At 37.0% G+C, this 14,474-nt stretch overlaps 1 protein-coding gene across 1 annotated transcript in view; it reads right to left on the bottom strand.

Annotated features, from left to right (window-relative positions):
* SLC6A15 (solute carrier family 6 member 15) overlaps window positions 1-12,970 on the bottom strand; it is a 30,135-nt gene extending 17,165 nt beyond the window's left edge. Inside the window, exons 1-3 of the mRNA XM_008641115.2 lie at window positions 12,766-12,970; window positions 9,418-9,894; window positions 403-560 (exon numbers count right to left, since the gene is read on the bottom strand). Of these exons, the coding sequence (XP_008639337.1) occupies window positions 403-560; window positions 9,418-9,706 (447 nt within the window). The 5' untranslated portion in view covers window positions 9,707-9,894; window positions 12,766-12,970. The remainder of the gene's footprint in view (window positions 1-402; window positions 561-9,417; window positions 9,895-12,765) is intronic.
* Window positions 12,971-14,474: the final 1,504 nt, after the last annotated feature.

The following is a 14,474-nucleotide window of genomic DNA, read 5'->3' as shown; positions in this document are numbered from 1 at the left end:
TGCATGTTTCTGTACATCAGACAATGAACCTAAGTTTAACTCAACTAAGTCAGAAGAAGAAGGGAATGATTGGTCCCATTAAAGTACATGACATTTTCTAAATTTTCACTTTTCTCCGTACCTATCATATTACACCTATACTTTTACAGGCATTTTTCCTCCAGAAAACTATTCTGTTCCACAGTTCCTAATTTCAAAAGAATCACAAAATGCAAGTTGACTGATTTAACAGACACATATATATCAACATTTTTAATGGATCAATTCAAGTTCTAAGATCTTCAAAAACAGTGTAAACTGACCTTGGTGCCTAGCGAAAAATCAGTAGCCTTTCCCTGTGGCAAAACAGGAAATCTAAATCACAACATCTGAAAGCAAACGATGCAATGTTAAAAAACTTACTACACAGCTTGCAAATCCAATTCCTCCAAGTTTGGGGCTGATATAATTCCACACACCAATACTCCCTCGGCGGATCCTCTGCCCGACAGCAAGCTCCAAGAAAAAGAGTGGAATCCCTATTATCAGCAGCAAGATTAAGTATGGCACAAGATAGGCACCTAGGAGGGGAACAAAGTATAAATCAGAGTAAATGGAAGAATAGTCAGAACTTGACAGAACACATGTGAAAACTTCTAATAGTTTCAAATTTGAATTACTGTCCTTCATTGCAAAGCTTTTTTGATCACATGCAAGAGTGATTTTACCTCACCCTTGGTCATAAGTCTTGTAAGATATCAAAAACCCAGAGACACCTAGTTTATAAAGCACTGTAACAGGTTTGAGGCAAGCCTTACTGAAAGTGAGATATTACTGAAATTAGTTATTTATTTGTTTGGAATTTTGGACATTCAACCAAACTTTTTAGAAATATAGAATGATCAGGAACAGAATCAACATTTCTTAGAAAACCTTACATCTTGACTTGTAACAGAGCAGCAAGACTGAATATAAAGGAAATATAGAAAACATTCTGTATTCAACATTCTGAGCTTCAGTCATAAGAGGTTTCAGAAGATATCTCTTGATTTCTCCATTTCTCAGATGCTCAAAAAGGGGATCACATAGTGTACATAATGGTGATGCTACCTAGCCTAGCAAGGAAACTGTATCAGCCTGTTGCTACAAGGTTCCAGACAGAAAATAGAAACATGAAGTGGAAGCGAAATGGAGTATTGTAGATCTGTATCTTGTAGTTCTCCCCAGCCCTCTTCTTTTCAAGGCATATTTGAAAATGCAATTGTCACTTCACCTTTACATAAACATATACATAAGAAGCAATTCCTCTTTTTAGGGTCTTACTCCCAGGAGCTGATCATACACAATTCTAACTTAAGGATGTATCTCCATTTATTTCAGTAAGTCTGATTGCAAGCAGATATATCCATATACTAAGAGCCCTAACAAGCTCCAAGCTTAACTTCCTCCTCAGTGTTGTGGAGTATTTAGTACCAGATCTAACAAAACATGCAGGCCTCAGCAATAAGCAACATAGCACCTGACTTTGTGTGGCTCTTATGCTGCAATATAGACCGCTGTGCCAGACAACTAACTCAAAGGACTTAGAACTTCTGTTTGAAACTATTGTAAGGCTACAGAAAAGCATCTGAGAGATGCAGACTGCAACGTGTCGAAGCAAGCTACAAAGCAAAGATCTAAAGACCTCAGAAGCTTAGGTTCAGGGCTGCTAACTTGTATAATCAGTCTCTTCATCTCTGTGATGAGAGAGAAGCTGAGCAAAGTTCAGAAACCAATTTGGCATTTATCCTGAACTCCAGCTAAGTCCTACTTCAAGTTCCCTCATTCAGGGTCAACTTTCTAGGGCTTTTTTAGGAATCTATCAAAATACACTGGCATTTTCATATCCTTAGTGGGCAGCTTATCTCATGGAATACAGCTTACTTTAGAAAAGTTAAACTTTCCTAGACTGCGAAGGAGGTCTCAGATGTTCTGGTAGCATTCATTCCCATTTAGGTCCGCTAGCTATTTTGCTCCTCATGCAGTACACACTAATTGGACATCCCCTTCCACTACAATGATCTTTTGAAGATATTAATCATGGACTAACTCCAGTCTTGATTCCAAGACTAGCAGGGGGAAAAAAAAATAAAGTCTGAGAAAACTGGGGGCCCCAACACAAGATGTTGACCAACTGGAATGAGTCCAGGGGCACCAAGCTGGTCACAAGACTGAAAGACAGACCTGGAAAAGTTTGGGTTATTCAGTCTGGAGAAGAGAAGGTTCTGGAGAGACCTTATAGAACCTTATAGAAGTACCTAAAGGGGGACTACAAGAGAGCTGGAGATCTTTAATAAGGGTATGTAGTGACAGGATAAGGGGGAATGCCCTTCAGCTGAAAGAAAGTAGGTATAGATTAGATATTAGGAAGAAAATCTTTACTGTAAGGTTGGTGAGGTACTGGAACAGGTTGCCCAGGGAGGTTTTGAACTCCCCATTACTAGAACTGTTCAAGGCCAATTCTCTGCCCATGGATCTGGCCCTTAAGGTACCTTCCAAACCAAACCATTCTATGAAAAACTACTGGTGCACCAGCCAGAGAATATTAATCTCATGTACCTCACAGTCTATAGGCTATGTTATCAAATGAAGTAGCTCCTATGTTTTATTTTCATGACGTGATAATAGGCTATGCAATGATATTGTCTGAGCAGCATTTGATCAATACCTATGTCAGGCTCTGAAAAATATACCTGTTTTGAGGTCATAGTACTCCCTTCATAGAACCAAACATCATGGTCTATCTACCCCTTTCAGCACACTACACTGTCTACTGAAGCATTATTTTTACTGAGGTAGCAGCTACATTCCCATTCAGTACTTTGGTGTCTCTTGCAGTTCATCTTCTATGTGCACATAATGGAAAGAATACAAAGGACTTACTTTCTATTAAGAAAAGAGACAGAAAGACGTAAATGTGGGGAAAACTAAGGAACATTCAAAAATGAGGGGGACTATCTGTCTTAAGAACACGTAACACAGAAACCATTAAATAGCCCTGATTTACCCTCAAAATTTCTGCAAGATAGAATTTACATTGCAAGTGAGAGGCTTTGGCATAAAATCTGCTCATACAATTCATTGACAGCCAACAGTACACAGGTTTTATATCATATAATGCTACTGTAAATGATACCTTAGATCTTAATTAGACAGATGTGGCATAGCTGAGTAGAGACAAACCTATACAGCTCAAAAAAATTGGGGCCTAGTGACTTACCCTGTATCCCACTGGATGACTGTACTAGAGCAGGAACTGAACCCAGCTCTTCAGTGTCCCAATCCACAACCTTAATCACAAGGCTGCAAAGTTAAGCACACGTTTAAAGACTGGGCTGATGTGGGTGTTTTACGGTGAAGTATCAACGTTAAATTGCAAGATTTATCAGTTAGATTCTACTAAATGAGTTAAATAAATGTGGTGCTTAATCCACATTACATTAGACACGACAACCCTGTAATTCACTGGGTAGCCAGACAGCAGAGTTCACCTCTATACTGCTAGGCTTGAAGTGCTGGTCTACTGATTATTAAAACATGCTGAGCTTCCTTCTGATCTTGTTCCTCTCCCCAAAAAGGACATAATGGAAAAATTGTGCATCTATGAGTTTCAGTATGATAGAGCTTGGATGCAGCTGGATTATACAACTGCATCACAGCTGCAAAGGGCTTCTGTGCCCCATAGTCAGCATGAAACCACAGCATCTCTGGGCAAGTATTTTGCTGAAGTCTTCCCTTGAAGCTAGACATACTTCAAAGAACTCTAAGACATCACCACTTCATCCTAAAAAAGAATCACTATGGAAACATCTCAGCATGTCTCTTATTTGCCTGTGCATGAAAACATGGGTCCTTGCAGTTACAATACTGGATAAGGACCATTCTTATTTGAGTTTGAATAATAAATTTGCCTCGAACAACATCCTACAATCATTTGTCTGCTACATTTACCAGCTAAGCTGCCTCCTGAATATTACAGTTCTGTGTAGTTCAGGATCCCCAGCTCTCCCTTCTACATTTACAAAATTATTTAACTGTGAAGTCACTTTTTTTTTTTTTTTTTGCACATTTTGGTCTTAAACACTGGCTTCCATATTAAAAAATTCATCTCAATAAGGGAAAAAAAAAAAAACATTCATTCTTCTTCACTAGAATGAGTGACAAAGATACAAGAGATTTCATGAAGATTTCATGATTGTCAAAACTGTGCACAGCACTGCTTTGATTTCCTAATTTTTTTATTTAATCAAGCACCAGAATGGGATAGCTGGTAAATTGTCTCCCTTGAGATTACAATAAGCACTACATTTGGCAACATTATCAATAAAAGTGGAAAAATGACACTGGTTTTGATTTAAGCTCTTACAAATGCTCCAAAAAAAAAAACCAAAATTACATGATTCGTAGTGCTTAAAGAGATGGAAAATACTTTCAAAAGCAATAACACAAGGTCACATAACCATTTCCATATTGATACTACAGAAGAATTTTCTTCTTCTAGCAATCCTTGATGTAACCTGAAAAACGTGTTAACTTTCCACATTTGTTTCAGCAGCTGCTGTGCTAGATTTTAATTAAGTGTCCGGTCTCTGATTTAATTCTTATTTAATCAAGGTGAAGTTTACCACTGTCTTGAAGAGAGATCCCAGCTCTTATTGCTTACTAGACACTTACTAGTAGAATGCAAGCAAGAAGCTGATATTCAGATGAAGATCAACTTATTTTCAATGTCAAATGCTAAAATTTTCAAAGTTATGGCAAGTGAGCAACAGAATACTACAAGTTAACAGCATACTAAGCTTCATTAAGTGAAATTATTTACCACTACAAAATAGAAACTCCTTTTATCAGGAAAACTCTGATAAATGGTTTTATGTTTTATCTGTAGGTTTATAGTCTATCCTACTGATAGGATAGTCTTCCTGTCACTAGTTTCAGTTTCAGTATGTTCAGGTGTGCCTGTTTACAAACCTGGCTATTATTAGCCAATAAGCTTCAACGAAGAATTACACTTGCAAAATAAAAACAAGACATTTTCAGTACACTCAAGTACAACTAAATTTTATATCTGAAAATACCAAATTCGAAAAATGATACTGAAGTCATCAGTGAACTCAAGGCACTGAGTATACATTACTGATCCAAAGCTACATAATAAAGCCTCTGAATCCATATGCAAGTGTTGGAGTACAAGGGAATACTTGCTTTGTTCCCATTTCTCTTGTACTAGTTGTTATCTTCTAACAACTACTCAGTCTTTAGCAGTTTTTATATACTTTTTGCTCTGCAGTTGTCCACTACAACTGCTGTGCTTTTTCATTAGACCACAGAACTTTAATGTCAAGCTGCTGGTATTTCAGTAAAAAATTCAAACTACTTAATCATAAAAAGTCACAAAGTGACTCTACCCAGGTCAATCTTCTCAAAACGTAATGACAATATCATCTGCTACAATGTTTCCTATTTTGCTCACATCTTTTATCTATAATTGTTTAGTAGTTCTTTTGGCTTTTTACATCACAGAGATCTTAAAAAATACTTTCCTTTAAAAAAAAAAAACTAAGTTAATGCTCACAAAAATGCAACACAAAATCTTCGGGAATGCAGTACCTTGTAGACTCCTCACTTTTTGTCCACAGTAACACTCTCACTCTTTTTAGAAGAACAGCTAATTTAACTTGCTTTTGTTACTTCTAATTATGTAAAAGTATCATTATACTTCTGCTAATCCTAAAGGGAAATGACCAAACCAAACAGAATAAACTTTAAATATTTTCTTTGTTTGAAAATAGTGAAAGGTGTGCAAGCTGTCCTCCAGATGACAGTTATGAGAAGCACGAAATTGTAAGTCTAGTTTGTCACTATTTATGAGCATCTTGGCAAGACTGGGTAGACCTGAGCAGATGGTTTTTAAGGCTATCAACCATAGGAAGCTCTGAACCTATGTTATGCTAACAGAGGTTATGAAATTGTTATATAGGAACTGTGCTTATCTGAAGAAACACATGTACTTACTTTCATGTACTAAAGGAGTAATAAACAAATTGTACAGTGCAAAAATGATAAATTGAGCATACTCAGCTCCAGTGCAAATCACCTGTATCAAGAATCAAGGATGAAACAGCTTTTTTATCTGTTAGGCTGCAAAGAGGTGCCCTAAGAGCCAGATGGGGTCTGGGCATTGCCTACTGGGGTAAGAAGGGCCTGTGGTGAGGACAGAGATCTATCGTCAGTTCCTCAAAACTTTACTGAACATCTTCAGCCCCTCTTTCACAGAGCATAAAACTCCTTTGGGCACTCCCTCTCAAAGTCAGGAAAACCAGCACTCTGGAGTGCTCTCAGTCTCCTCCCAGACTCTTTTCCATTCAATACATTCTGCATTACAACTACATCCCCAACATGGATCCAAGTACATCCCAGCTGCACACCAGCCTTTTCTCTCACCTCTCCCAACAAACATTTTTCTGGGAATGAGACAAGTGTGAAAGTTAGCAACGAGCTACCCAGTCTAGCTGTAACTGAGTTAACTACAAAAAATACCAGATATTACTCTAAATATTTATGAGTTGCTATGAATTAAAGCAACGGAAGTAACTGTTAAATGATCACAAGAAATAAATTGAAGGAAGTTCGTTTGGTGGTACAGACCAGACCCAGAAACAGAGATTGCAAAGATATCCACAGACGTACAAATTCTCACTGCACTGTAGTGCTACTCAAGTTACTTTTAAAGATGGTATCACAGGTATCTCATTGAAGCAGTAGAGTGCTCTGACGTCAGAAGTGTCACCATACCCCAGGCCACAGCCATAAACAAACTAAATCTCTGTAGAAAACAGGGCAGGAAACAATTTTTTCTCCACAAAATCCTCAAATAACATATCTATTTTGACTAACCTTGCTGTGTCTTATCTATGTTTATTTTGTTGTTCTTGGCCCAGAAGTTTAAAAAAAAGATAAAAATGAAGATTATTACACATTTAGGATTTGCCTTTTCTTTTACTGGTGGCTTTAGAATACGTTAGGAAGCTGTGAAGGAAACTAACGAGTAACTATGGTTTTTACTTTTTGGTTTAAACTGGAACTGGATTTATTGGTTTACTACTTTTTAATATACTCCCCTCACCTGATGGTATTTTCCAGATATAAGTTCCTTTAACACAGGGAAGAAAACAAAAAATGTTTGGTCTAAACTGAAGGTAGAGACCTAGTCATACACTTCACTCAAACAGTCCTAATGAAAATCCAGAGAAAGATAGTTTACCATATATCAAGAGACTTCAACAGGTATTTATAGTAAAGCTTTATCAGCAGATTACACAACAGTTCTGACACCCATATTTACACTGGGTTACATAAAACCACCCTAATTTTACCTAGAATAAAACTTATTTGAAATAATATGCGTAACAGAAAAACAGAACCTCATATAAAATGTGTATAGGTTTTCTTACCATGTGTTTGAAGTTTGCACTCCCTCCCCCTACTCTTCTATGCATTTGTGAGGATTACCTGTCCATCGGCACACACCTATACCAATGTATTTTACACATTTCAAAGTTTTGTATCACCTTCTACATCTTGCATTATGACTAACTTGAAAACCAAGCAAGCTTCAGCTCTAACGATCAATTCCTTTTCTCTGTTGTTCAGAAAGCTGCCATTTGCTAAAATGGTGCACAATTATTGTTAAAAGCCAAATACACCCTTGTCTCAGCATGTGCAGAAAACATTGTATCTCCACAGACTATGTTATACATCCAATTTCCTGCAATCATAGCACAGGAGAAAACATTTAACTACAATCTCAAGTGACACCATAACTACTTTTTCAAGTTTGATTAATGAAGTCTCATAATCTTTGTCTGGTTTACTGTTTTGGGGCGGTTTGGTGTTTTCCTGAAATGTGAAATTACTAAATAATTTAATTCACTTATATTTGATCTGAATTAAATTTACCCTCAGTCCCAGAGTAACTTTACAAGTGCCTGATGGCACGAAACCAACAGCCTAAGGAGCACACCAATGGATCCCTTCTTGTGCTTTGAAGGAGAATCCAACCAGCTTGCAAAATTACTAACTACATTAGACACAGCCTTTCAAAAGGATACAACTACACAAAACAAACTGCTGTAATCCATTATCCTTGAGACTAATTCTTGACACCATACTTAAAATCAATCATTTAATGACTTTCTCTCCAGAATAAAAAAGAAAAAAAGAAACTTAAATGATAGTAAAAAAAATCAGTAACTAGATATAAAAGGATTTATACTTTATCCTGAAGACAGAATATTTGAAAGCATAAACTTATTTTTTATTGCTTGAACTAAGAGAAAGCAAATAAAGAATTACACTTTTATTATATTCTAGGCTCATTTCTATACTCCTCAATTATATCAGTTGCATCATGCAGCCTTTAAAATCCAGCAGGAGTAAAACGTTATTCTTCATTTTCTGTACATGTTCATTTTCTATATCATAAAAAGTGACAGGTTTGTTTTGAATTCAGCTTAGTAATTAGCTACAATAGAGTGTGCGTTAGTGTAGTATATTTGGATATGGTATAGCATTGGATAAAATACTAATCTGGCATTCAAAAAGAAAGGAAATTCTCCAGCCTCATACTTCAAATGCATTCAAGACCACAGATGGTCAACTAACAAACATGTTAGCTGTTTAAAGTGATGTTTGATGTTATTGTTTTAAGTGAAAGGTACCTTGTTATTTAGGAAAATAGTAGACTGTCTAACAGCACCAAACCAGATGCAGTCCCTTAATGTAATGATTGTAATGATTTAAATTATTCGTCATCAGTAAAAGAAAACCAACCAACCAAACAAAACCCAAACAAACAAAAAAACCCCAACAACTTTTTCCCTCCTAGAGTATTTTGAAGTTCTTGCCAAAAGTAAATCATGATCAAATGGCCAGGAGCCAAGAGCAATTAGAGAGTAAAAGTGTGAAGCTTAGTACCACTAAATACTAAAAGACCAAATGCGGCCTTGGTCTTTAAAGTGGATGTAGTTTTAATGCCTTGATTTATTGTCCAAGTACCATAAAGAACACTTTAGCACAATAACCAGGTCCTAAACAATGCAACCCTCTATAACCATGTGTTATGGGGTAGACACTGGTTTGACCCATAGTCAAGGCTGTATCAAGAGCTGTCTACCCTAAGATAAGGAAACGGCATCTTAGAAGAATCTGCTGCTTACTTTAACAAATGCATCTTTCTAAATAAAGAGAATGTGGGGTTTTCCTCATGGGCTCTGGCAAAAACTAAAAGAAAAACCTGGCATGTTGGAGCAGGTCTTACAGTGGTTCTCTCTGCTGACTTTGAAATCTGAAAGGTTAGCATCATCAGTTAGGTATAACTAGCTGTATCATAAAACTTACCTCCACCATTCTTCTGACACAGATATGGGAATCGCCACACATTCCCCAATCCCACAGAAAATCCAACTTGTGCCAGAATATATTGGAGTTTGCTGTTCCAAGCAGGTCTTTCATCTTCTACATCTGAGCCTTCTTCAACATCTACATCTTTTTCTTCCTGATCATCAACCATAAGTTCACTCTTCTTGAAGGCATCATCTGAAGAGTCCTCATTAGAGAGCAGGTCCTTAACTGACTCAATGACCTCATCATCTAGTTCTCTTTTCACTACCTTGCTGTTCTTAGGCATTTGTAACTTGAAACAAACAGCAAGGAGATGACGTTCAGCTGAGACAGATGGACACAGAAGTAAGCTCTCCCTCTTCTTAGGCAAAAATACTGAATAAAAAGACTGAAGATGGTGCCTGATGAGTCCTTGATATCAGGGAATCAAGAGTAAGGACTTCTGTTTCTGAACGCTTATTCTACTGAAAGTATCTGAAAAAAAAAATTAAGAAGGATATTATACTATTATGCAGAAGAAAATTTTGAAATCATGTGCTTTGTTTTACCCATTTCTGCTTATCTCAATGATATGACGAGAGGAGAAAATGAGAAGAAAGGGATGTTAAACCACTTTAAAATTGTAGCGAATACATCCACTATTTGGTCTAAAAGATTTTTATAAAATACATTTCATTCAGTTGCTAAGGGTTTTGTTTTGGTTTAGTTCCTAAAGACTGATAGGCTAATTGCTCATATTTTCATATCATAACTAGATTCTTCTTATCAGGCATAAAAGGGTATGCACTTTACATAAAATTTAGGAGCCCAACTCCATTACTTCCTGACTTAACAGGTGTGCTTGAATTTATTAAATGTATATTTTAACAGAAGTAAATTAAGTTTTTCAGACCATTTCAGAAAGTCATGCAGCAATTAAATTTTTGATACAGAGCATGTACCTAGTAGTTTAAAAGCAATGCTGACTTATTTTCTTGTTAATCTTTGTCACGGTATAATCACAGTCATAGTTTGAAAGGATAGATGCTCATCCCTTACAAGCTTTGATGCTTTAGATATTTTTAATTATTTCCTGTTTCTAAGAAACTATCTGAAATATCTGAAAAGCCAAATCCATTTTAAAAGCCTAATGTTTCAAATATGTATGTACAGAAACAAAAACGCCTGCGCTTGAATACATGTTTTTCTTCAACACAATCATTTAAAAAGACAGACTTGCTTGCAGCTGCCATACAAAAGGTAACCATAAGATTTTGGGGAGGAATGTTTTTCAGTAAATTCTTCATTAATCACATGGGATAAAACTAGTGCGTGCAAAGCCATCTGCACAGTTAAGAGTCTTAAAAGGGATTTAGATTATGTGTTAAGCTTCATGAAAGCCCTAAAGAGGGCTTCTGTAAAGAATACACAAGAAGTCTAATCAAGAACTGCTAACTTATGAGAATCTGAAATTACTTCAGGAAACATGAGACCTTACAGCTTTTGCTTATGGACTTGCTTCAACATCTGGTCCATAGAGTGAAGGCTGCATCATGTCCTGACAAAATCCCATGCAGTGGAGAACTGCAAGTTACCTTTTGCACAGTCATCGAGAGATCAAGCACCTCATGGTTGCTTCCATGCCAGACCCAAAGGAAAGACACTAAGCCACTGGAACCCAGCTCCCAGCTTATCAAGATGAGACTTCGCAGTACCAAAAATAAAACCTCTGCCACCACAAGTACTATCACCAGCCTCCTAGCCAACAGGGCAATTACCTTCTCCAATAATTTCCAAGGATTTGGAAGTTGAACTTCACTCCAGTTGCCTACTGAACTCCACTGCAACCTCTTTTCACTGATTCCCTAGACTCCAGTCACTGTCTTCTCACTTTCCCTTCTGTTACTGCCTCCTCTCAGCAACTCTAGCTCTGGCAGTCAGCCCGATTTTTTTAAGCATAGTAGAGCCTACTTGTGATCTGCTTCATGTTCACCACTATCACTGAAGGGTTCGGGGTCCTATAAACCTTCCTTCTGACATGCAGTGGGACTAGCTTTGCTTTGACTGATACCAGTTCTTAAAAAAAAAAATAAATAAATTTAAGTGTATGACCTATACAGACAACAGCAGAATAGGGGAAAAGTTGTTTATACAAGAGAGAAATCCTAATACTCTATCCTGTATATCTGGGCTAAATGAATGCCTGTGTGGGCCTCTTTTCATCTGTTCTGTCTTTTGCATTGCAGTCTTCAAAGGACTCTACTACACCCTCTTCTAGTTCATACATGATTCAGTGGCTCTTGGTTCTGACTAAGTAGAACCAAAATGCAAACTTAATACTAAGCTGAAGCATTTAAGCAGTCCAAATGGACCTTTGGGACTATAAGCCACAGAATCTGGTACTTCAAACACTACATTTAGCCACATTTCAAACTTTTTTTCCCTTTGTTCCACTGATGTAAATTAGAGAGCAGCTTCTCAGTTCCAATAATTAGTAATAAGATCAAGGATTACATTAAAATGAAACACCTGCACATGTGAAACTACATCAGTATTCATGTGTAGGTCTGAAATCCTTCTCTAACTATAGTGAGCAAGAGATTTTCAGTCAAAAAGACACAAGCCATCCATCAGTATTTAATGAAATGTTTTAAAAGGTCATACCTGTTCTAATTATTTTATATAGAGTAACTTGCAGGGCAGCAATACGATTTATTTAGAGCTCTCACTGATGAGTCAATTCCAACAAAAATTGCATCATTCTGTCCTTTCATGCATTAAACACTGCACCGGTACACTTCAGGATAAACTGGGCTTGATACTTTTACTCCTAGCACAGTATCATATCAATTTCCTTTCATTAACCTTCCACTAAGCAGTATGTTATCCATAAAACTATCACTGTATAGACTTGCAACATTTGCAGGGCTTGAGAAAATGTGGGAGGCATACTCAGCAGACTGATGCATGGTTCTAACAGTACTGCGTTATCACTGGCCAGACTGCACCAAGGATGGCAGACAGTCTTCCGGACACATTGCAAATCCAAAGGCAGTCTCCAGCTGTCAGATTTAACAACTCTTCTCTGTATGAAAGGAGCTGGTACTAAACCAAATAAGAAGTCCTATCTCAAGAGATACTACCATCAGGTACAAATGTTTGAAGTGTGGTCCCAGCTGGTTTGTGTGAGGAGTCAGCAAGTCCATGCTCAGCACTCCCAGAACGCAGTCAGTGACATGCGCAGAAGCCTCTATTTGATCCAGAACAAACCTGCACAGAAGACTGATATCAAACTACTCAGCTCAAGCTTGGTCTAGATATGAATGCTCCTGAGTGAAGTCTGAATAGGGAGAAAGAGTTACTCACCAGCACTGTTTAGCTAAACATGAACCACTGAGCAAGCTTTATTTTGTTTTTCTTTTTCCTCATCACAGTATTGAACTTGAGCACTTCACCACATATTTTCTATGTTCCCATATCATTTAGTTCGGCATTGAAGTTCATCAGCATTAAACCAGGAAATAGCACACCAAATTCTGTTAAGCACCTTCAGTTAGTTCCAGCAGTCATTACCTTCTACGCTGCCTTGAAGAGAAATACAGCACTATGTGATAAGACAGTTTATCCTAAGTATCATTTAAACATCTACAAAACAAACCACCATTTTAAAAGGATTTACAAAATTAACTACTATTATATTAGGACTCTAAGTCCTAAATCTTGTCAGGTATTTTAAAACATTGCTATTATCAGCATCTTGGATTAAAAGTAAAATGTGTAGAATATAATTCAGCCTTATTAAAGCTGTCTGTTTGTAAGTTGGATTTTTTTTTTCTGTCTTGGATCTAGATCATGGAATTTGATCAATTGATTTAGTTCTGGTTTCCAGGCAGGTTTCTCATCCTTTTCATGACTCAAATGATGTAACCTGTCAGATGAAAACACTGAAGGGAAATGTTTATTATCACATTTACTGGAGAATATAGTATTTCCCTGGACTTGCCAACAACTGAAATCAGCAAATAAGGATGGTATCCCTTTTCTTTTGTAAAATTCTTTTTATAAAAAAATCTACAATTACTCTTAAACTGACCTGACAAGTGTCTGTACTGTTTGAGGGAATTTAACACAATGGAAATTGATGAACAGTACACAGTTCAGTTAAAAGAACATTTAGAAAATTATTCTGCCACTGAAATAACAGCAATCAATAATCTGACTCAGCATAAACAAAATTCTGGAAAAACCCTTACTAAATCAAACATATGAGCTAGATTTTAATTATGTCTTACTAGCATTGTCCTTGATATGCTAAAATCTAGTCCTTTTGCATACTGAAAGATAAAACAGTGAGTCTTTTTTGACTTTTCTCATATCAAACAAACTGCAGATCCCAGCTTTCTCTCTCAGAACACAGTGGGAATTTTGTTATTTTTTTCCATGGAAAAATAATCAAGTCTCAATGCGCCAGCACGCAGAAGTAAAGTAACGTGATTAGACCGCCACATTACTAGCAGATTAAGCAGTAATAATCCCTTGCAACAGGGAATTCAGACCCAAATTAGCTCCCTGGGAGATCCATGCTCGCTATAGAACTTTTACTTCAGCTTCAGGCCTGCATTCAGAAATGCTGGCACAGGGAGATAAGACTTGCAATGCCTCCACTGATGAAACTCGCAAGTGTTTGCAGTAAGACCCAAAGGAACTTCATTAGTCAAAGCACCAAAAGACACATTGAAAAACTTCATTTCATATCCTTTCCTCACAATCTTTTTTGTATGGAATGCCTAGTAAGGGAGTTGTCCTGGTTCTGTTCAACATTGCTGCTCCTCCTCACCATTACACTGATAATGAATCCTATGTCAGGTTCCTTCCAATGCATCTCTATCAGACAGATCTGCATGCCAATCAATATATAGATACCTACTAGAAGAACCCTGTACTTCTGGTTCTCTCAGCTGTGTAATACCAGTGAACAACTAAAAGTTACAAGGCTGGGGATTTTCCCACCATGTACCGAAAAACAGGAACCAAAAAAACCTCACTTACAGATCTTAAAGTATAATGAGTACAGC

This window comes from Corvus brachyrhynchos, unplaced genomic scaffold, assembly GCF_000691975.1.
Source record: "Corvus brachyrhynchos isolate BGI_N302 unplaced genomic scaffold, ASM69197v1 scaffold9, whole genome shotgun sequence".
Classification (NCBI taxonomy): Eukaryota; Metazoa; Chordata; class Aves; order Passeriformes; family Corvidae; genus Corvus; species Corvus brachyrhynchos.
Note: the sequence above shows the minus strand (reverse complement) of the source record. Positions and strands in the feature narration are given on the sequence as shown.